Source organism: Sapajus apella, unplaced genomic scaffold (genome assembly GCF_009761245.1).
Source record: "Sapajus apella isolate SASKATOON/1434 unplaced genomic scaffold, GSC_monkey_1.0 scaffold6, whole genome shotgun sequence".
Lineage (NCBI taxonomy): Eukaryota > Metazoa > Chordata > Mammalia > Primates > Cebidae > Sapajus > Sapajus apella.
The window spans coordinates 24,792,958-24,818,107 of NW_022436946.1; the positions used below are offsets into that span (position 1 = coordinate 24,792,958).

The following is a 25,150-nucleotide window of genomic DNA, read 5'->3' on the forward strand; positions in this document are numbered from 1 at the left end:
TATATTAAAATGTTTATTACAAATATCTTGTAAAAAAACAAATGTACAACCTTATGGATATGTTCACTCAAGGTGACAAAAATATATGCCAAAGGGTCCTCACTTTCTTTGTAACAGGGAAGTGAAAATAATCTTGTAGTCCATTCAACAGGGGACTAATTCAATAAATTAAAGTATACCCCTACAATGGATTATGCAGTAATTTATTTAAAAATATGAGGTAAATCTATTTAAACTCTTATAGAAAGGTATCTATTGATATATAATGACAGTCACAGCACAGTAAGAATATTTTTCTATTTGTATAAAATGAATAAACACACAGACACATACACAAACACACTTATTTGTATATTTGTAGAAAGTGCCTGCAAGGACACATACTAAACCATTAACAGTGGTTACCCCTAGAAAACAAGGGGTGGGGTGAGCAGAGAAAATTGTATTTTATAAATTCTGTATGGTTCAATTTTTTAAAGTACTATATATTAAATTTACAATAAAAGCATATAAAAATGACAAGCCTTGGATAGAAAGACATTTATTTTATGTGCACGCTTCTTTTTTAAAGTAGTTTTTAGAATTTCTCCCAAAAGTTCCTACTATTGTTTTACCTTCAAAGTTGGCACTGACATATAAATAATACTTTTAATTTTCTTCTCTCTTTTTAAGATCTTGATGGAACTTAGTAAAAAATTCACAAATAATCATTTTAAGTTACCAGCAGGGAAAGGCCTAATATATATCACCTAATATAAAAATGCATATGTTAATTTAAAAATATCTACTCAATAGAAAAATGAAAAACCTGTGCAACACAGTGCACACTATTTCAAGCATTGATGAAATAGCCTTCACTGAAAATCACGTTGTAAATGGAATATTGGAAAGTTTTCCAAATAATATAAAAATATGTCCAGAAGATAAGTTATTTAAAAAAAGAAATAAAAATCCCTGAGTAGGCCAAAGATAACAGACATATAACCTAGAATATAGATTATCCAAGACCAAAGAGTATGTTATTCAGCCAGTTGGTACATACGTATATGGCATATGTGTTCATATGCAGTTATGGGAATATTTCATATATACCATACATATATATACATCATACATAAACAGATCAGCTAGGTTTAGAGTTCATCATATTCACATAATGCCAAACTAATGCCTAAGTTCAGGAAAGATGAATTTACAAAACCTAAGTACATTTATGACAGGCTAGAAATTCTCCTTCTTTCAGTCTTAATACTAGAACACCTAAAACAGGCACTCAGTAAATATCTGTCAAATGGATGGATGGGTGAATTAAAAGATAAATTTGTGAAACCAGGGCATCACATTTTTCTTGTATAATATTATGCTTTAGAAAGATGCTATTCACGATAAATGTCACACACTCTTCTAACTGGAAATAGACAACTTCCAGAAGCTGTAGTACAGATATTCCATGTTATTTAGAAAGAGTGAAAGCATGCTAGCTTGTTATTCAAGCAGGTAAACTTTACTTTATGTAAAACAAAAATAAATTTTCTTACACTCTGGAGGCCAACAAAAATAGATTACTCATGTTAATGCATGTTTTATCATATCATCTATTTCAAATCAGACAGGGTTGTTAACAAATAAACGTACATCTAAGACAAATGGCTAATTTTAAGAATTTTGAGAAAATTAGGAGCTTTAGGCTTTTTAGGAGTCTTTTTTTTCCTGTCTGCTGATTAACTTCTGTGATGAAAACAAAGGCATATCATAGTCTAGTTACTTGTCTATTTCTTATTTTTAAAGCTTTCGTGGGTTGAAAAATACTTGCTGAAAATATTTCCTTCACTTTTTTGTTTCCTTCTCTAAAAGGAGTTGATATTTTGGATAAACTGATGAACATAAAAGTTTTCAAACTAACTCCTCCATAAGAGGACACCAAAAAAGTGTACATGTTTGAGCAGTTAAACATAAGAAAAAATCCTTCAAAACTTGTATTGTTTTTTATGAAAAACCTTGGGAACAAATAAAAAAGAGGAGGAGACAAGAGAGAATAGGGTTAGGATATTAAATGATGTAAGACCTTGACCTAAAGCAGAATTATCTATAATTATAAGTTGGGTGAAAAATTAGCCGAATAGGATTTTTTTAAAAAGGCTTAAGCAGTTCTCTGTAGCAAACTTGTTTTTTGGATTAAATAATTCCCATGTGAAGGATCTATCTATAGAGTGAAGCATCTATTCCAAAACACATTTTTAAAAGACTGAATATTCGCGTCTTGAGAATTTCCTAAAAGCAGAAAAAATTAGCAGAATAGGATTTTTTAAAAAGGCTTAAGCAGTTCTTTATAGCAAACTTGTTTTTTTGGATTAAATAATCCCCATGTGAAGGATCTATCTATAGAATGAAGCATCTATTCCAAAATACATTTTAAAAAGACTGAATATTTGGGTCTTGAAAATTTCCTAAAAGCAGCCAGTTTTGTCAGTTTACAAAGCTTAATACTCCTTGAGGTGACATTGCACAAATTTCTGTGTGTGTGTGACAAAAGAAAGAGCAATAAATAGAAAAGGTCAGCATCGAAATAGCCTGTTGTCTACATTGACTTTAATTCAATACATTGCCAAATTACGTCCACAAAGGAACCATCATCTTTCAATACGTCTATGAAAATGTGAAAAAATAGTGTAGCGGCATGGAACTGGATAAATACAAGGTTATTAGGCCTAGTTTTAATACATATTTATATATACACACACATTCACACCCCTACACATATACACTTCAGTAACTTAGTATTCTTCTCATTAATTTAGTTTCATTCATTCCCTTTTGGACATTGAGACTTTTAGCAATTATAACATTTGATGGATAAAGGAATTATACTGCTTGGGCCACAGATTATAATAGGTGCATTCAGTGAACTCTTATCTTCTGAAAAGTGACCTTGCTTGTTGGTACAGATGGGATTTCAGCTATTCACACCAAGTCTCACAAGATGGCCTGGAAGGAGGCGCAGAGTTCAAAGACAGTCCAAGCAATTCTCAGAAGAGGCGTGCTCAGAAGAATTCTGAGGATAACTCTTCTTAAATTATCTTCTTCCAAGAACCACAAAGGGCAGAGTTATGATACAGATGTTTATAGTTTATGAAAGTGACCATTTTTTAAAAGCAGCAGCAATTTGTTTAGGGAAAGGACAGGATACCATGTTGGGAGTGCACCATAGCTAGAGGCATTGTGGCCCACGGAGAATCACTGGGAGATGAGATGGTAGAATGTTCCTCTCAGGATTTTTCAAGATGTGACTCACAGATGGGTGTACCATTCTATAATGCTACTACTCAAACCAGCTTAGTTGGATGAAATCATCTGCATTTTACCAGTGCATACCTGTCCGTGATCGTTTCCTCTGTTTTTTACAAAGGCAATAGATTGGAAATACAAATAAACCTAGGGAGAAAAAAATTAAAGTTAGTTAGGATGAAGACATTTAGGTTTTCCTATTTTAAAATGTTCCTATTTATTTGCAATGTATGAACATGAAAAGAGGAAGACATCTATGCTATTAAATGTATTTACTTCTACAAAATTCTTTAATATTTTTCTTTAATTCTTTAATAATTCTTTAATATTTCTCTTTAATTCTTTAATTAATAATTCTTTAATATTTCTCTTTAGCTTTTCTCCCTTTTTAACACCCTCAGTGATACCAGTTTAAATTGGAATAATGATTTCTATTAAAATATCAAACTTTTGGTTTCAATCTTCTTTACTGTCCACAGTCATATCATTTGCACACTATGACAGCCACACTTGTTTCAGGCAGTATAGCATATTAAGTACTTAACAACACAGGCTGTAGAGCCAAAAGTTGGGGTTGAGTCTTGGTTCTACCACTTATGAGGTCCTGGTAAGGCTTTCTCAACTGTATAATACAGATAATAATATCTATTTCATAATGTCCCAACTCATATGCAATAACTTAAATTCCAGATACTTTACAATTCTATCTGTCCTGCACATGTGTTAATTGCTAAACACAGGTTGTCATATGAAAACCATTTTATTTAGCCAAGAAAAAAAATCCATCTAGTATATGGAACAATGACCAAAGCTGACTTTATCTATAGCATTTAGTTTAAAATTATTAAAGCAATGGTTCTCAACATATGGCCCCTGAACCAGCTGCATGAGCATCACCTGGGAACTTTTTAAAAATAAAAATCCATGGACCTTTCTCCTATACTGAGTCAGAAACTGCAGATAGAAACCAGCAATCTGTGTTTTATCCAGCCCTCCAGGATATTCCTAAATCATGCTACAGTCTGAAAACCACTGTTTTAAAATACATATTTTAATATACTTGCATAAATAAAACTATGCAAATCACTGCAAGGTTTTCTATTTGTCAGTGCTCAAGTGTATGCTGGGTATATGTTCCTGTGAACACTGACATTACCTGATTTTATCCATGGCATCTTTTACTGGACCAAACCAAACACATAGGGTGAACCAGAACTTTATTTCCTTGATGCTTCAGGCTGTACTCAGAATCAGAAAATTTGGATTCTATTCCACTTTCTTCCTTCCCTAAGATACTAATTCTATTAACCTTGTATCATAAAAGAGTTAATAATGCTTTATAAGATACATAACTCAGAGTGTTCATAGACTGAAAAATTCATACTAACACATCCTACAGAAAACACGCTCCTCTGATCTTTTAAATGATATTCTGGTGATCTATCTAAAGGAGGCATACAACAGAAATTATGTCCAATTAATAATTGATTCATATTATTACATTTACACTCATATTCTCCCTATGGCCCTCAGAAAATTCTAATCTCAGGTACATGAAGTATTTCTTACCGATTACAACTGCTATGGCCCCTAGTGCCAATCCCAAAACCATAATTAGAGGTGCAATGAATAATTTTCCAGCTGGAAAACAAAAGGCAAAATAATTTCAGGAGTCTCAAAACTAACTTACCACATAATAGCAGTGATGCTTTTTAAATATCACAGTGTGTATTATTTTTTAAGTAGTCTGATTACACTTAAGGCTGTATATATCTAAGAAATGTATCAGGATTAGGTATAGAACAGATATACACATGTAAGTTTAGTAACTTCACCAAAGTCCTGAGCACATGCACCAAATATCTCATAAATCACTTATCCTTCCCAATCAAAAACATTCCAAAACATCTGGCTCACTGTATTCTACCAGGACAGTTCATCTTTATGCTTTTCCTTAAGATCCTTTCCATTTTCATGATCGCAATGCTAAAAGATTAAGTGGTGCATTTTGAGTTGGTAGGAGAAAATCTAGTTAGCTTACAACATGAAGAGCTGCTAGGCCCTACAGAGGGCTTCTGTTCAAGCCCACATCTAAAGAAGTGGTTTATTTACATCCTGGGTCCAAAGAAAACTAATAATATGAACGCCTACCAGACTGAACTACAAATGGGACATTTTAAGATATTAGAGAAAGCTACCAATATATACACAGTATGTTGAAAGATACTCAAGTGAATCATTTTAACAAATTGAAAAAGGAAACACTTATAAAATAAGAAGGGTAAGTGCTGGTAAGGATGTCAAGTGGTATCAGCCAGCATTTTATTTTCTAAATAAATCATTAAGCAGTGATGATAAACTCTTCTCTTAAGTATACATGGCAGAATCCACCATCACAATCCCACTGACTTTGAAAGACACAGCCACAAAAAAGAGCAATAATAAATAACATGTCGCTATTGTATTGTAAGCCTCAAGGATATAACACAGCTTCACAGCTGCACAACTCAAATGCAACAAGAGATGAGAAACAGAAACTTTGCAGTAGACTCATGTTGCAATTTAAGAATGAAACAGCAACACCATTCTATAAATTAAGGACAATAATTTAGAATAACCAGTTGCATTAAAAAAAAGAAACATCATACAGCCATTTGTTGGAAGTTTGTCAAAAGATATTAACTTTTTTATTCTTAAGGAATGATCTTTGGAACAAGATCACCACACAGGTATATAATAATGTTTTAAATTTCTAATTTTAAAAATCTCCATTCAATTAGCAGCATGTCTAGACATGAGTTTTATTTATATTTTTCACCAATGACAGAATCCAAGTAAGTAATAAGTCCCACTGAACAATTATGTTAAATGCACTCTTAAAGTGATGCTTAAGAGTTTAGGATATATAAGTACATGTATTTTAAAAGAATGTGTTTTTCTCCTTTGCATATAGATCAGTCTGTTCATTCATATTTCCTTTTTAAATAATTATCAGTACATTTTGCTAATACTAATAAAACATGACTACAAAGTAACAGCATTGATTTTCCTTTTCCTCTCAAACATCACAGAATTCAAGAAATCAGATAGGAAATAAAACTTACTCCAATTATGTAATCCATGTTCAAAACATGTTTACATCTACTTTTGAAACCATCTTAAGGGACTAAGCATACTATCCCTTATTCCTAAATTAGTAACATTGTTTAAAACATCATTTTCAATTGCTAAAATAATATTCTATCATATCCATATATCATATTTTATTTAAATATTCCTATACTTTTTTGTTCCTTTTTTCCGATTTTAAATTATACTCGCACATCAACCATTTTCAGTCTATCTAGATTTTAATGTTTTAAAATGTGCTTCACATTAGTATCAAATTTCTTTACAAAAGAATTGTACAAAATTTTCAATTCATTAAGTATGAAAGTGCAGTATTATTAACTTGATTAAACATCTGCTAACTAATGATTAGTTAGCATCTCATTTTGAGAATGCTGACTTACATTTCTGTGACAGCTAATAACACTGAATATTTTTTACCATATGTATTGGCTACTTGTATTTCTTCAATTCTGGCTCCAGGCTTATCATTTCTTTTTAATTGAGTATTCATTTTTGGAGAAGGCTCCATTGTTTTTGTTTATATAAATTAATTGTCATCTAGAAATCAATTGAAGACCTAGTCTTCAAGATTATATGACTTAAAACTTAGAATTTTTGTATGGAGTAATATGAGAATTTAAAATTTCTCCTCGGCCACTTTTATGCCCAGTGCCATTCCTTTAATAATCTACCCACCCCGCACTGTGGAGATGCCCCTGTGTCAGACTAATCATCCCCAAATCTCTCTTCTCCCTTATAATATATGAGCAGAACATTTGATCTCTAGCTGGGTACATGGTTACGTGGAATGAAGACCATATTTCCCACCCTTCAGCTGTGAGAGAGATGAATTCTCTTTCTCTGCCTCTGGCCAAGGACCACATGAGGCAGTATTCCAAGACTAAGGCAGCAAGTTAGCTTATATCACACAAGGACAGTGGGTGGGAAGGCTTTCCTATACTCCATCTTCTCTCTGAAATGGCAGGGAGTATGTAACTTTATAAATCACAAAATTACTTTTCCTGCTTTTTGTGGGGATGGCGGAGGTAGGACCACTTTACTTGTAGTTTCGGTCCAATAACGGTTAGAGGCAGCTGTGCTTGGGATGGGGAAAATATGTGTGGATGAGAGTTTATCTTCAAGCCTGCTGCTCCCTACTTTGTCAGGTTTAACCTGATGTGATTTTATGTACACACATGCAAGTGTACCCAACAAAAGACAGGCCAGAAAGGAGGTTGGGAGGTTGGGCCTGTAAGAGGTGATTAGGAATTGAGAGCAGAGCCCTTATGAATGGATTAATACCACTATGATGGGAGTGTGTTGGTTATCAAGGGAGTGGGTTCCTGACAAAAGGGTAAGCTCAGCTCCCGTTTTCTCCCTATCTCCTGTGCTTGCCTGCCCTCCTGCCACACTGCACAGAGGCCCTCACCAAATACAGCCACTGGATCTTGGACTGCTCAGCCTCTAGGGCCATGAGCAAAATAAATGTCTTCTCTTTTTAAAATAAAGAATGGAAGTGAACACCCTGCCATAATAAAATTAAAGGTGGCACTGAGGTAGAAAATAAAATAACAAAGCAGAAAATACAGTGATTTTGTGTTTTCAAGTTACTCTCTGCATAGATTTGCAAATAGGTTCTATCTCAAAACTTAATTTGCAATTAATTTTCTCAAAGTATTAGAGGTTAAGGTTAGATTTCCTAGTTACCCCTCCAATACCTGTTTAATACTTTATATTGGTCATATAATTATAACCAATTATATAGTTACAGCATCTACCATATTTGCAAATTAAGGAATGGCACACAGTGAAAAATCATTAAAAGCAGTCTTGACTATTGAATACTATTGGCTGTGGAAACTTATGTTCAATTAACCTCAGGAAGAATATTTTTATAAAGATCACATAGACTTTAGAAAATGATGGCATTGGTTTCCATATGTGAAAGTGCATTTGAATATATATGTTCTTTTACCTGACAGAAATCTATCACTAACATCAGCTTTGTTCTGATCATCTATCATACACTTCTAAGGAGGAAAACGGTTCACAACAGTCATGAAGTGACAAAGGGCTAAGGAGAGATATAAAGATTTTCCATAAAGTAACTGGGCAAAAGTAGGAAGGAAAAGGAAAATGTGGAAGATAATAAAAAGTATTGCCTACACATCAAAAACACTGCCAGAAAACCAATTTTAGCAGACATCTATGTGATGAAAAAGAGGACGAAATCTCACATGGTTCCATCCCAGAGCAGAAGGGAATGGAATACATTCCAGAGGAGTAGAAGAAGAAACGTTTGGTCAAAGAACTCCATATTACCCAAAGCCAGTGGCATTTGGCCAGAGCGATTTGTTTATGGGCAGCTGTCTGTGTTTCTGTTTGCATATTTGTGTGCCAGTGTGGGAAGGGGTTGTGTATGAGGCTACTATGTGTTGTTGAGGAAGAGGGGGTAAAAAGTCAATCTACAAAAGCATTTTCACTTGGATAATTAAACTTGGGTTTGTATGCACTGAGGGCATTTGATACTTATTAATTATATTAATTGTTACCTATTAATGATTAAAACAATGAAAATATACACAGCTTATCAATTATATAGATATAATGGAACTTTATTACAAGGCTCTAAAAGGTGGATTTTCCCCCCCACCTTCCTAGACCATGTTCCATGCTGTAGTGTATTGCATGTCCTCCATAAATGGGTAGAAGATATCTATAAGACCTGCTGCTGGATATTCTGCATTACAAAAATAAATGTGACACTGTCCCTCTTGTCAAGTGGCTTATGATAGGGTTTCAGAAATTTGAGAGGCAAATAACTTCAGATTTCTGTGCATGATTAATAATTTGCTTTTTCAGACAAAGTCTACTTGCTTATTTAAGTAGTGTCCTGCTAACAAAATTTAAGTTTTAAATTTTAATCTTAAAGGGTGAGAGAATATCCTCCTCTGAATACTGGGCACGTGGCAAGTGCTCTAAATTATCATGGCTGCACATATCTTTTTTTTTTTGCCCCCTATCCCTGGCTGCACATTTCTAAGTTCTATTTTCATGACTTAATTCCCAGGGAAGATACACATAAGCACGTCAGACACTCACCACAGACTGACCCTCGCACTAATCTCCTTAAATGAGGTCTCTCTGGGAGGTAGCGATATTTGCATCCAAATATACTGAGGTTTGATGTGTGGTCTCCAAAAAATCGGAGCTGGCGGTATCTCTCACCACATCGATAACAAAAATTAGTGTTACATTGTGAGCAGGTCATGTGGTCACATCCTTCAGTCCTCTGGATGTGGATCTGTATCAGCAAGAGAGGGAAAGAGAAGGAAAAGGTTAGTTGAGTTTTTAAAAAGTAAAACTGCAAATTTTATGGAACAATAAAAGTCTCTCATAGCACTCCTGAGGATGTGAATCTGCTTATAATCATACCCTCCAAGATTATATTTTTACCAAATACTTTCATGTGTGCAAAGCTTGATAATATTTCAGGTACTCAAGCTGTTGGCTTATCTTGACCAACATAAAAACAAACACATCCCAATGAAGACACATTTATCTTTTCAGACATACACCTAAATCAATGGTTAGGAGAAAATTTTAAAGGCTTTGAAAGTATATTTTGTTTGTGCTATGATCAGCAAGAATGAGCCAGATTGGGGGAATAAGCAGAGATAAAGAGTATTCCTTAAAAGAAAGGCTTATATAAAAGTTTTTGTGAATAAATATAGAAAAGCAGAAGTCTCTATTTGTTGAAGGAAATGATAGCAGACATAAATATGTTTGCAATACCATTTTATTTTCCAGTTCTATATTATTTATAAGTGTGTTGTTTGTAGATTTGTTTGTATAATGCCATCTGTGCAACTAAGCACCTTTGTCTATTGTTACAAAAGGTACATGTAAACACACTTTATCCATCATGTAACAAGGATTTCATTTTTGGATAGTTCACCATATGTACAATGTGGTAGTCACCGCTTCAAGCACTGAGACCGTGTTATAATCAAGACATTACTCTTTGAGATAAAATTGGACACTCAACTCAGAATCCTCATGGAAAGATACTGTATATAAATTAGAGCCATCTTTATCTGTGCACACTTCACTGCATGAATAATCATAAGATACCTTAACACAGTTTAACCTAACATTATTTAATCAAATAAATAATATTTTGGTTACATTGCTGATATGGTTGGGTTCTGTGTCCCCACCTAAATCTCACCTTGAATTGTAATAATCTCCACATGTCAAGGACGGGGCCAGATGGAGGGAACTGGATCATGAGGGTGGTTTTTTCCATGCTATTCTTGTGATAATGAGTGAGTCTTACAAGATCTGACAGTTTTATAAACATCTGGCATTTCCCCTGCTGACACTCATTCTCTCTCCTGCCGCCCTGTGAAGATGTGCCTTCCGCTAGGATTGTAAGTTTCCTGTGGCCTCCCCAGGCAGGTGGAACTGAGAGTCAATTAAACTCTTTTCTTCATAAATTACCCAGCCTCAGGTATTTCTTCATAGCAGCATGATAATGGACTAATACAATTGCCAAGCTTTCCTGTTACTAAAATGAGGCCTCCTAAAAACAGTCTATTTCACTACGGCAGGGGTGTCCAATCTTTTGGCCACACTGAAAGAAGAACTGTCTTGGGCCACACATAAAATACACTAACTAATGATAGCTGATGAGGTAAAAAACAATTGCAAAAAAACCTCACAATGTTTTAAGAAAGTTTACAAATTTGTGCTGGGCTGCATTCAAAGCTCTCCCAGGCAGCAAGTGACCTGCAGGCTGGACAAGTTTGCACTTGGAGTAGGTACTTGGTCCATTCAAGTCACGTCTTCCCTCATTCATACATGAGTTGTTTGCTTAGAACTCATATTTAAAATGTTCCGATATCATTTTGATTAGTGTAAGCTTCTATTCATTATGTTGTTTTGGGACTAGAGTGTCAGTGAATATTTTAATGCAATGGGAATTTTACAATTAACAAGGGTGTCAAATCCTTCAGTAGCTGTTTGACTCGTTAGTCAAGCCTTGGCCACAGGCCACAGCTTTACATATTTCATCTAAAATTATCCTTTCCCTCCCTAATGCACTGTACTTATTTGAATTTCTGTAGTAGTATAGTTATAACTACATTACAAATAACTGGTCAGTGATTATGAAGGTGGAAAAAAATTATCCAGGAAAAAGAGAAGAGCTTCTGTGAAAGGAGAAATGAAAAGGTTGAGAGATGAAAATTTTTCCTTACTTTAAATTATAACCTTGATGTATAGGTCTTAGGAATAAAAATTTGAAGTTGCTAACTCCAAATTATGAGCAGTGTTTCAGTTTTAGGGCTTAAATAGCTAAAATGTAAAACTGAAATTTAAAGGAACAACATGAATTTCAAAAGAACTCATGAGGCTGCTTGTAAAATAATAATAGCTATTAATCATACAATCATAAAATTTTTATTTAAAAAATGACACCTCTCTCCCTTCCCCCACACCCCCATCTTTTTTTCTTTCTATCTGTCTATCTTCTGTCTGTCTACCTACCTAACTGGAGACCTTCTTGGTGACTGTGACCATTTTGAAGAAGTAATAATTAAAGTAGAATGCAGCATATTACAGACGGGCACTCATACATGAGGAAATGAAGGGACCAAGAAAGAAAAGCTTGCCAATTGGCTGGCAGGAGTTTAAGTATTCAAAATCGTTAGGTGAACTGGAGGTGAAATGTCCATTCGTTTTCAGTGGCTGACAATTGGCAGGTAAGCTTCAGCCTTACAGGGAGGTTGGAAAGACCATGAGCTTTGACTTCACAAAGCCCTGTGTTTGAATTCTAGCTCCACTAGCTATTTAAAAAGAAGTTACTTCACCTCTCCCAAGCCTCAAGTTAGATAATATTCTTTACCAAGCAGTATAAAATGTGATAATCTATGCACAGTGCCTAACTCATTTTGGCACATATGGAGTCAGGTCAATATAAAGGTGGTTCCCATCTAATTCTTCCCCTTTACCCACCTAAAAATGTCAGAAATCAAATACCTGTGCAATTTAACTGCAAGTTCCTGGATTGACAGGCAGTCCTTACTTCTTCATATGGGCAATTCTTAGGCTGATGCTGGACTACAGCATGCTTTCCTAGATAGGCAAGGGCTAATGTGTGATCAAGAGCATGTAAGCACCTAGGGTCAAGGGTTACCAACAAATCATGATTTGGGCAAGAAAAGCAAAACTCATGTTTCCTGCTATTGTTTGCCTTATTCTTTTTTAGTCATAGTGATTTTTTTTTCCCTTTTATGTGACACACCAGTAGCAGGGGATCAAGCTTTTGCCGGGCCTGTAAATTATTTAATATGAGGGCCTTCTTTAAGCAAAATAATGTACAAATAAAAATTAGATAAAAGGCCTAAAAAGGGGCCTGTGCAGGTGAAGGTCTCTGAAGCTTAAACCCTTTAGCTTTCTGTAAGTCCTCCCCTAGTCTAGCACTTACCCTCTGTTGTTCATGTTTATCAAAAGTTACTGTAGCCATATCCATTTAGCACAGTAAAAGGCATTAGGAATACCACAGGCCAACAGCCTTACTGGACCTTTGAATTACTTCTGGTCCTTATTTAAACCACGTGTTTGAAGACAACTCCTGAAAACCCAAAACACTGTACACTCAACTTTTTGACTATATATTGTGTTTGATCTTCAAACAGAGATAATACAACTTAACGAATTTTCTGATTTGACACTGATAGTAGTGTCCTGGGTAATCTACCAAGGAGAAAGGGCTAATTTTTGCTTAGAGCCTATTATGTGTCAAGCATTGTACACAGATAAGCACTTTTAAGTCTTAAAACCACACCATGAGATTGGCATTCTTTTTCATAACCAGAGCTCAGAAAAGTAAACTGCCTGAGTGATAATCCTAGTGAGTGAGAAAGGATTTGGAATTCATTTCTGTTTATGATGTGAAGCAGCCTCTTATCACAAACTTAAAAGGTAGTACCAGAAGATCAATCATATTATTTGTCAACCAGTCAAACATGTCAGCTCTCCCTCCACAAGGCATATCTGTGTCTTCTTGTTTCTGTCATTCTACCAGCCACTTCACATTATTTTTCTTTTTTTTTTTTTAATGGTACTTTAGGTTCTAGGGTACATGTGCAGATCATGCAAGATTGTTGCATAGGTACATACATGACAATGTGGTTTGCTGCCTCCATCCCCCTGTCACCCCTATCTGGCATTTCTCCCCTTGTTATCTCGCCCCAACCTCCCCACACTCTGCTGTCCCTCCCCTAGCCCCTAGACAGACCCCAGTGTGTGATGCTCCCCTCCCTGTGTCCATGTGTTCTCATTGTTCAACACCCGCCTATGAGTGAAAACATGAGGTGTTTGATTATCTGTTCTTGTGTCAGTTTGCTGAGAATGATGGTTTCCAGATTCATCCATGTCCCTACAAATGACATCACAACTTTTCCTGACAGAAAACTGGTTCTAATAAGTTTTGCCTCAAAATTTCACACGTGATTTTCACTGTCATTTTATATCTGTTTGTAATATTGCTTCACTGGGTTCTAAAATCTTTATGTGGCCTATTTATTATTTCATTTAAATAACTAAGATTGCAATTTCTAGCCTTTCTCTTTTTAACACTCTTTCTTATTAGTATCATCATATTTCAAAAGCAGCAAGCAACTAAAATCCTGTTGGTCAAATAGTATTTCTATATAGGAAGTGATACAATTGCAGGCTCTAGAGCAACCCTGTACATTTTGGGATTATGTGGCTCTATAGATTAATTTGAGTATTTTATACACATAATCATGAAAAAGTTGTTTCATTATTTACCAGTTGTCAAGTACACAGTGTTGCCTTTAATATTATTATGAATGTCTTGATTACATATGAATATTTTATTATTTGATATGAATAGAGAAATAAACTAACAAAAAGCAAGTTAATCTGCAACAGGAGAGATTATTTTTTACATTTGCTAAGCAAGTTTTAATTTTGAACTCATATTACCAAGGGATAATACATTTCTTATGTTAATGAATTTCCCCAAGTACATCTTTATCTGTCTCACTTTAATAGTGCCATTTTTGTTTTTAAAACATAAAGCCTTAAAACAATAGGTTTAAATTATATTTACAGAAAGTTCATTTTGTTCTCAATGAAGATGCTTTTATTTTTTATTATAGCTTCAAAAATATTCATTGGTTTAACTCTGCTAAAAAATAAACTAATTGCCCAAGTGGCTACAATTTAGTATCAAATTCTCTTTCTACTTAAATTCTCTTTTTACTTAAATAGAGAAAGACTAGGTAATCCTAATCCATTAGATGAAACTGACGACTCATAAACCACAAATGACATTTGATTTGTTTGTACTCATAGTTTCTTCTATCTATAAGAAATAAGGACTGACATTTATGGAATTGAATATATAGGCACCAAACATTACTTATATCTTTCTGTACTTAAGATCATAAGATGAAATGTTCAGAATAAGCTAGACAGTCCCTTCTAAGAGTGAATCAGCTAGACAGTCCCTTTCAAGAGTTTGATACTAAGTCCACGTTGTAGTAGATGGAAATGACACAAGGAACAATTTCTGTGTGTAGGATAGTCTTCATAGGACAGATTCAGACCTGTAATAAGAGATTAATCATTATTTATATATACATATATTTATTTAACATATATATATATATATATATATATATATATAATACACATATATACTGGCAGATGCTCCAAGTTGAAAATATCATAGGTTGAAAATGGGCAATTTTCAGACATAGGATATGAAAATACAAAACACAATATCCCAAAATTGCTGGCAACCCAGTCCACTGTGAGTATCAGTTGTTCACCCTTGTGATGGCGTGTGATTGCCAGCTGTGGCTCACTGCCACTGCCCAGCTTACTGTGAGCCTGGGAAATGATCAAAATTCAAAATTCATAGTATGGTTTCTTCCAAATGAGTATTACTTTCACATCATGGAAAAGTTGAAAAATGATAAGAAAAGTCAAAATCATGTCAGACCATCTTAACTTGGGAACCATCTGCATGAATAAGATAAAATAGTACCTATCCTCCTCAAGTTGTTTACATTTAGTTCAATAAAATGCCCACAAAGTATCTAAAAAGATAGAACTGGAATTTGGCCTGTTATTTTCAAATAAGGTTCTCCCTAATCATAAAGTAGAAGAATAACAATAAATGAACTGCTGAACATACAATGTTTTCACTAAATCAGTACACATCTGCCCACAACTATTTGTCTCCAGTTTCACCAAGAAATGAAGGCTTACGTTATTGTTTAAGCAGCATTTGATTACTGAATTGACTGTTATGTATTACTGCCCCCAACAAAATATTTTACTCTAGATAAAATCCTAACCTCTAATTTATTTTTTAAAATATTTTTATACATGTATTTCCCTCGATGACTTTTGATATCTGGAAGAATTAATTAGAAACAAAAGTTACATGGAAACTTTTGTTTCTAAATTAATTAGAAACAAAGTTACAAGGAAAGCTTTAAAAAAAAAAAATCCCCTGAAACTCAAACAAACCCCATCAAAAAGTTGGCAAAGGACACGAATAGACATTTCTCAAAAGAAGATGTACCAACAATCAACAAACATATAAAAAAAATGCTCAACGTCACTAATCATCAGGGAAATGCAAATTAAAACCACAATGAGATACCACCTTACTCCTGCCAAGAATGACCATAATTAATAAGTCAAAACACAACAGATGTCGGTGTGAATGTGGTGAAAAGATAACACTTTTATGTTTGTGGAACTGCAAATTAGTACAATCACTATGGAAAACAGATTCCTTGAAGAACCAAAAGTAAAATATCATTTGATCCAGCAATCCCACTGCTGGGTATCTACCCAAAAGAAAAGAAATCATTATATGAAAAATACATGTGCACACATACATTTATAGTAGCAAGACTGACAACTGCAAGAACCAACCTAAGTGCCTATCAACCAATGAGTGGATAAAGAAAACATGGTATACATACACCATGGAATACTACTCAGGAGCATAAAAGATATGAAATAATGTCTTTTGCAGCAACTTGATGGAACTGGAGGCCATTACTTTAAGTGAAGTAACTCAGGAATGGAAAACCAAATGCCGTATGGTCTCAATGATAAGTGGGAGCTAAGCTATGAGGATGCAAAGGTATAAAAATGATCTCCTGAGGTTTGGGGACTCGGGGTTGGGGTTAAGAGTGGAAAGGGAATGAGGTATAAAAGACTACATACTGGGTACAGTGTATACTGTTCGCATAATAGAGGCACTAAAATCTCAGAAATCACCATTAAAGAATTTACCAGTGTAACCAAAAACCACCTGTAACCCCAAAACTATTGAAATAAAAAAAAATCCCCTGAGATGTCACGCCTGTCAGAATAGATATTATTAAAAAGTCAAAAAAAAAAAAAAAAAAAAAACAGATGTTGTGAGACTGCAGAGAAAAGGGAAGCTTATACATTATTGTTGGGAACGTGGATTAGTTCAGTCACTGTGGAGAGCAGTTTGGAAACTTCTCAAAGAACTCAGAACTACAGTTGGACCCAGAAGATTTATCACTGGGTATATACTCAAAAGAAAATAATCAGTTTATGAAAAATATGCACTTGCGTGTTCACTGCAGCACTATTCACAACAGCAAACAAATGGAATCAATTTAGGTGCCCAACAACAGTGGAAGAGATAAAGCAAGTGTGATATATACAGACCATGGAATACTACTGAGCTACAAAAAAGAATGAAATCATATCCTTTGCAGCAATATGAATGCAGTCAGAGTCAAGTAAGTAAAATGAATCCTCAACTGCCATGTCAGGGAGCTAATAGACAATATCAAGGACTAGGCGTAAAAGACTACTATTTAGAGGTAATTATCACATGTAAAACTCCAAATGAACAAGAATCAGTTGCTTCTATCACAGTAGACTATGTTGCAAAAATAATTAAGATACTGACTTCAAAATTATTTGGTGTCTCCCGCTATAATGTTAGCTTTTTAAGGCCATTAACTCTCTGATAACATTAATTGTCTTCAAGGTACTGGTTTGTTTTTGTTACAGAAAATTTCATGTTTTTCAAGTTGTCTTATGATTAATTTATATTGACAATAATTCCTTAAAGTGCAGTATACTGTCCAAATCTTATTCCTCAGGGTAGAGCCGTACAATAAATTAGCCTAATTTTCTTCCTTCTTTTCCACACCACTTCCCTTGATCCCACTGCCCCATGTTCTAAGAAATCTTCGGGTGCCAGTTTTCCCCTCCTTCAGTTTCACCTTCACCTGTCCTCTCTGTGATTATAAATCCCACCCTACTGACTCCCTCCTTTCATTCCACCTCATCCTTTAGCCAATGATTACCCTCGCCGTTTCATTTTTACAAAGAATACTCCGCTCACTGTTCTCACTTGCATCTCAATTCCTCCTAAATTGACTGCAATCTCATGGTCCTGAAACATCTAGCTGTCTTTCATTCATTTGTTCATTCAACAAACGATTATTTGTTCATTGAAAAAATATGACATGGCTCCTGTCTTTAAAGAGCTTATACATGTAGACAGACACTAACCAATTGTATAAACAAATACACATAAGCTTTGCCAAATGCATGAAAAAATATTTTCTCATTGATAAAGTCTGACATGACTCCTGCTCTTAAGGAGCTTATAGGTATAGACAGATAGTAATCAATTGTATTAACAAATATATATTCACACGCTATGCCAAATGCGATGAAGGAAAAGTAGAAAGCATGAAGACAATACTCAACAGACGAGCTTGATCTGGTGTAATAAGGGTCAGAGGAGGTTTCTCTAACAAAATGACATTTGATCTAAGAAATGAAGGACAAGTAGCAGTTCACCAGTTAAGGGGACTTAAAGGTAGGGAGCAAATGCTAAATACAACATATTTATGGCATGTATCTACTAATGGAGAAGCAACCTGCATCAGCTCTGTTGCAGCACTTCTCACCCTACATTTTAAAACTCATCAATTATCTGTATCCCTCCATTTAAACTCTCTACTCTCCCAGTCTATAAAATCTGCAAGATCCCTGATAATGTACTTCTTTTTCATTATCTCATTAAAGGGGCTTGCACAGTCCCAACACACAGCATGTCCTTGATAAATACTTTTTTTAAAAAACACATGAATATTATCCATGACCCCCTAACTGCCAAATATAATGAACATGTTTTAAATTTTTATCTTATTGTGTCTCTGTGTCATTTAATCAGTTGCTCTGTACCTCCTTCCTGACCTTTGATACACTCTTGCTTCAATGACATCTTTTTTCCAGATTCTCCTCTTCTCTCTCTGAGGTTCCTATTCCTTCACCAAGCCCTTAATTCCACCCACGACTCACCACTTTGCATTTGCTCCTTGGGTGATCTCTTCCACATTCAAATGATTTCGACTTTATTCCAATAAAGGTGGGTCTTTACTTCTGCTGAAGACCTGGCTCCTGAGCTTCCGACTCACATAGCAACTGTTTACTGGTCAGATACACCTATAAGCCTTACAGCTATTTCAAAGTCAAATGAACAAAACCAAACTCATCGTCATTTTATGGCTCACCACTGCAACAAAAAATAAATAAATCTAACTCTGTCTCCATCATTTTATTTTAGTTTATGGTATCACCATCCATTTAGACGCCCATACTAAGTATCTGGTGGTTATCCTGTTTTTACTTCCCACATTCAAACCTCCACCAAGGTCAGGTAGTTTTAGCCCCACAGTATTTATCTAATTCTTTTCTCCTCCAGCCCTTTGACAATTAGCCTAGCTCATACTGTCATTATTTTCTTTTAGATGTCTATAACTACCACAATAAAATCAACAAGCAGCCAACCTAAAGTGTAAATCTGATACTATTCTTACTTGCATCTCAATTCTTCCTAAACTGACTGCAATCCCACGTTCCTGAAACATCTAGCTGTCTTTCATTCATTCAACAAATAATTATTTGTTCACTGATAATATATGACATGGCTCCTCCCTTTAAAGAGCTTATCCATGTAGACAGACATTAACCAATTGTATAAACAAATACGTATGCATAAGCTATGCCAACTACATGAAAAAATATTTTCTCATTGGTAAATGATACCACTACTCTCCTGCTTGTGTCTTTCAATGGCCCGCATAGTCTGGAGGATAAAACCCAACTATCTCAATGTTGTCTGCAAAGTCCCAGCTCTTATTTGCTTCTCCAGCCCTACCTTTCACCACTTCCTTCCATAAACCATACTTTAAGTGAACCACAAAATGCTTGTGGTTCCCATGTACATCAAACACTTCCTGGCTCTGTGCCTTTGCAGTTTTAATTGTAATCTCCCTCTTCTGGATGCCTTTCATCATGCCATAATCCATCCGACAATCCTCAGCAATCCAGCTCCCTCGGATTCCTCAAGATGGTGATAAGTCCTTTCGCCAGGAACTCTCGTATTATACTTGCTGCAACATTCCACTGAAGTGCAATACTGTTTGTCATTGTCAGCCTAGGGACCATGTCTCTCCTTCTGCAAGTTCCAGTAGAAAAAGCACCACATTCTACAGTGCACACAACAAATTCTCCTTAAAAGTCCATATAAGGTAGAATGCAAAAGTTCATTCATTTATTCAGCCATTATCTATCATTTACTGCTATCCAAAGCCTGGCAGCAGCTCTAAATACTAGAGGAAACTCAGAGAATAAAATAGATCAAATCCCTGCTCTCACGGCTGCAAAACATGTTCATTATTTTAAGCACTGATAAGTAATATCATACTAAGGAGAAAACATAAGGCATATGGGAGGGGATAGAACTTACTGATGTAGGGGAGGGTGGTTTGAAATTATACATAAAGTGACCATTTGAAGTTTTACTGAGAAGCTGAATTTTCCTCAGAAACATGTAAGAAGTGAGAGAGCTGGCCGTGCACACATCTGTGGCAAGAACATTCCAGATACGGAGACACGGCAAGTGTGGAGACCCAGAAAAGGGAGAATAGCTGCTGTTTGGAAGTATAGCCAGCAGTGCAATGTGACTGCACCAGGGTGAAGGAAGTAAAGATGAGGCAAGAGGAGTCACAAAATGGGGACATGTCCAGACGGTGACAGATTATATGGTCGTCACAAGACTAACTTTTGCTCTGTGTGAGACAGGAACCACAGACAGTTTTGAGCAGAATGATGTAAGCTGTGTATGTTTAATAGCATCATTTTAGCTGCTGGGTTAAGAATACTATGAAGAATGAATGACAAACCAGTTAGGAGGTTATCATACAAATCCTGGAGAGGGAAAGATGATGATGCCTTGTCCCAGGTTAGTGATAGTGGGGGTGCTGAGATGTGGTCAGATTCTAAATCTATTTTAGTGGCACAATCTACAAAATTTAATGACTCACCGGACATGGGAAGTAAAAGAAGCAGAGTCTGGGATAACCTAAAGTTCTTGGCCTGAGCAGCTGGAAGACTGGAGTAGCCATTTACTGAGATGGAGAAGCTATGAGAAGAACCATTTTGGGGAGAAGGGAACATACGGCATTGAAGAAGTCTATTAGAGCAGGTTGAAGATGTTGAGTAGGTATTTGGATATACAGCTTTTCATACAGTTTCCCAAACCTTTCTGATCTGCCTACCCACTGAGCCAATAGCAAAATGTGTGCCCTCTTTTTAATTTTACATGTAGTTTGCCGTAGAAAGAGAAAGCAACTCCTAAAACCTGAAAGGAAATGAAAATGGAAACTAATGAATTACATAAGAAAGCTTTAGATCCTTTAGCAAAAATGTCTCCAACATCACCCACATGGAAAACGGGCAGCTTTTTACTCAATGTCCTGTGTACACAGATCACTGGATTTCATCCTTCACAGGAGGCCTCATCATCTATAACAGAACTCTCAACCGGTGCTCTCAGGCCCCAGAAGACGCTTCAGAATTTAGTTGCTGTTGTTGGGATGTCTGGTTGGCACAAAGATAGTGAAGCTGGCATTTACGGATGTCCTGCAATGCTTAAAATATCCTGCACAATAAAGAACTGAGCTTTTCTCATGTAATTTTTAAAGGTATCAGACATTCATATTGGTAAAAATCTGTTTCAAATATCTTAACTTAGATCCAAACTCTATTTTATATATAAACGCAAAATAACATTTACGTAGTTTTAATATGTGAACTTTTTAGTTGTAGAACTACTATGTTAACTGATGAGACTGCTTGTATTTAGAATGTAATTCTATTTTATATATAAGCCCAAAATATGTTTGCATGGTTTTAACGTACACTGAATTTCCTAGTACCATAACTATATATATATAGTTACACAAATATATATATATTTATGTAATTTTATATATATATATAATTACACAAATACATATATGTACAAACATACAAGTCTAGATGGCATGCAATTATATATAATATATAAATAATATATACACACATATTTATTTTTTCTTTATTTAAAAATATTAAATATAAAGGATAGATATTGATAACATTCAAATTTTACTTCAAGGTTTGTTAAATCTAAACACAGGCACAAATTTGACTGCTTCATTATTTCTTCATTTTCGATACCATAAAATGTCATAGTTCCTGAGTATTTACATGTTAAAATACGCATTATTTCATATAATATTTTCGCTTATTTCTATTTTATAACTAAGACAACATACTGAATTTTAAAATAAAATATCACAGGTAGTCACATTATTTATATTTAATCTCAGGAGAGTAAACAAGTACTAACATTATTTGTCATAAAAATACGGCATTGGATACAAGGCAGTTAATAGCCTAGAAAGTACAGGCCATCAAACAACCATGCTTCTAACAACTAAGGTCTAGAGTTTGGCATACCACAAAAATAGTGCCAATGATAACCCCTGCTCCAGATTTAGTGATTTCATGCAATCTGGAGAGTTAAAAATGGTTTATCAGTAGTTAAGGGGAAACTATTTTATCCTGAATGGGCACTACTTTAAAGCAGTCATCAGCCTCTGCATGTGCCTTTGTAGTGATATAGGAAGTACTAAGGAATTGTGGGATATCTATAAGATACAACATTACTACTTCACATTTTTATTTCAGTGACCGCAAGTTATGTAGCCACAGATAAAAGAGACCACAGAAATGACTTTTATGTTGATCTTATGTGAACAGGGGAAAATTAGTCATTTTCTTTGAATCAATAAATTCTTGACCAAAGCATTCTATTGCAGGATTTAAGAGAATAAAATATCTAAAGGGAAATACCATGACAAGTAAATCCCTCTAATTCCAAATTCATAATAAGTTATGAATAAATACAATTCACTTTTTGCTGCTTGCTTTTTTGGTCATGACTTAAACTCTCTGGAACTGGTTCTGAATCTTGAAATGGGAGTAATCACCCCTTGTTTACAACTTTATTTTGAGAATTGAGACAACAAATGTAACTTACACACTACCAAGCCTGTTAAAATTATTGTGTAACACCTTAAAGTTTTATGAAATCACTTAATAATGAACATCTGAATGGTACACTGACAGGAGAATCTTAGTATCACATCTGAAGTTTGGATGAGACAATGTATTTACAGTAACTACAAAGGAGGCTGACCATGTAATAAATGTCAGAACATGTTGGTGTTATTACTGTGCTAACACCACAAACAAAGAGCACTGGACAAAGGCACTTTGTATAGAGACGACATATCAGAATCCAGAAATGACTATTCACATTTGGTAGTTCTTTCAAAAACAGAAAAGTGACTTCTTGTAATCTAGAAATAATGAATATGTTAACCCTAGAATAAAATAAATTATAATTTAGTGTATGTATGTGGTAGTGTTTATTAACTGTTTGTTTTTATAATGTATAATCCTGTGTTTGTTATTATTATTTTTTTTTTTTGGACGGAGTTTTGTTCTTGTTACCCAGGCTGGAGTGCAATGGCGCGATCTTTGCTCACCGCAACCTCCGCCTCCTGGGTTCCTGCCTCAGCCTCCTGAGTAGCTGGGATTACAGGCACGCACCACCATGCCCAGCTAATTTTTTTTATTTTTAGTAGAGACGGGGTTTCACCGTGTTGACCAGGATGGTCTCGATCTCTTGACCTCGTGATCCACCCGCCTCGGCCTCCCAAAGTGCTGGGATTACAGGCTTGAGCCACCGCGCCCGGCCTGTGTTTGTTATTTGTAGCCTGCATCTTACTTTCAATTTTTGACTCAGAAATTTTTTTGCTTAACTCAGACTTTAGTATCTAATCTGTGCTATAAAAGTCTAAAATGAATTTTTGCATGACATTGAACAAATACTCTAATACCTCCAACAAAATTTAGATTGCCTTCTTGCTTTATATTTAATCTTCAAACTATTATGAATCAGATTTTAATAACTAAGTCTAGATTTATTTTTTGTGATAACTAAGATAACTAAAGAAGACATTTCAAAATTAGCAAGTATTTCCTGTAGGCTAAGAATTTACATTAAGTAGAAAACACACTGTTAAGATAAAAAATGGTGTTTCATAAGTGACTGAAAAATACTTTGCATTAAGAAGCAATGAAGCAATGGCTCACGCCTATAATCCCAGCAGTTTGGGAGGCCGAGGCGGGAGGATCATCTGAGGTCAGGAGTTTGCGACCAGCCTGGCCAACATTGTGAAACACCACCGCTACTAAAAATACAAAAATTAGCCGGGCATGGTGGTGGGCACCTATAATCCCAGCTACTCGGGAGACCTGATGCAGGAGAAACACTTAAGCCTGGGGACGAGATTGCACCATTGCACTCCATCCTGGGCGACAAGGGCGAGACTCCATCTCAAAAAAACAAAAAAAGAAATAATGAGATTCAAATAAAAATGGCTAAGTAAAGTTGATCTTAATGTGGTGGTGTTATGTTTTCATAAAAGTATTCTATAAATAAATTCTAGATGTTTGTATATTTTTATCTTACTATAAAAATAATCCTTGTAAATAAGTACCTTGATCATGAGGAAAAAAACTTTAAATGTTCATCCTTATTATATGCCAAAATACAATTAAAAATAAAAATTTTGATTTCTAAGCACAAGTCAAATCTCTTCATAATACTATACCATGTATTAAATTGGTCTAACCATTTGAGAAAAAGGTAAGAACTCACTAAGAGAGAAGTAATGTTTATAGGTAAATAAAATAAAATTTTGTTTCATTTAGGATGCTAATTAAAATAATGAATTAATAGATTATCGAACCTCGCTTAGATTAGCAAATTTTACAAAGGCGTAATCATTTAAAACTCATCAGTGTAAGTATGGAATTTTCTTTAAAAATTAGCAGCAAGAAAAGAGATAAATATTACTAAATAACATTTAGTATTATAATTTAAGATATAATTTAGAGAGAAATTACAAATCAATTGGTAAGGGGAAAATCATTTCATAAACACAATTGGGTTAGATGATTTCAATTTGGAAAAAATATTAGTTCAGGTACCCAATGCATAATAACCTAAAATAAATTATGGTTGGATTAAAGAGTTGAAATATTAAAAAATCAAATAGTTAAAAGAAAAAAAGAAAATTGAACTTTTAATAAAACTTCTGGGTAATAGATGACTTTTTAAACTTAGAAGCACCATATTTATGAAGATATGTAAAGATAAGTAAATATATAAAAATATGTGTTCATATGGTATATGTGCTTGTGTATTTGTCCACAAAGAAAGAGAGTAACATATTTG

General features: G+C 34.8%; 1 protein-coding gene across 3 annotated transcripts in view; it reads right to left on the reverse strand.

The window, feature by feature from the left end:
* Nucleotides 1–332: 332 nt before the first annotated feature.
* The window catches only part of RNF217 (ring finger protein 217), a 127,341-nt gene continuing 102,523 nt past the window's right edge, over nt 333–25,150 (reverse strand). For 2 of the 3 annotated variants that reach the window (XM_032274887.1, XM_032274886.1), the window contains 3 exons: nt 9,499–9,700; nt 4,855–4,926; nt 333–3,432 (listed from right to left, as the gene is read on the reverse strand). In XM_032274887.1, the coding sequence (XP_032130778.1) occupies nt 3,359–3,432; nt 4,855–4,926; nt 9,499–9,700 (348 nt within the window). In that variant the 3' untranslated portion in view covers nt 333–3,358. Of the gene's footprint in view, nt 3,433–4,854; nt 4,927–9,498; nt 9,701–18,813; nt 20,939–25,150 lie in introns of those variants that run through there. The other variant, XR_004267818.1, reaches the window with a different exon arrangement.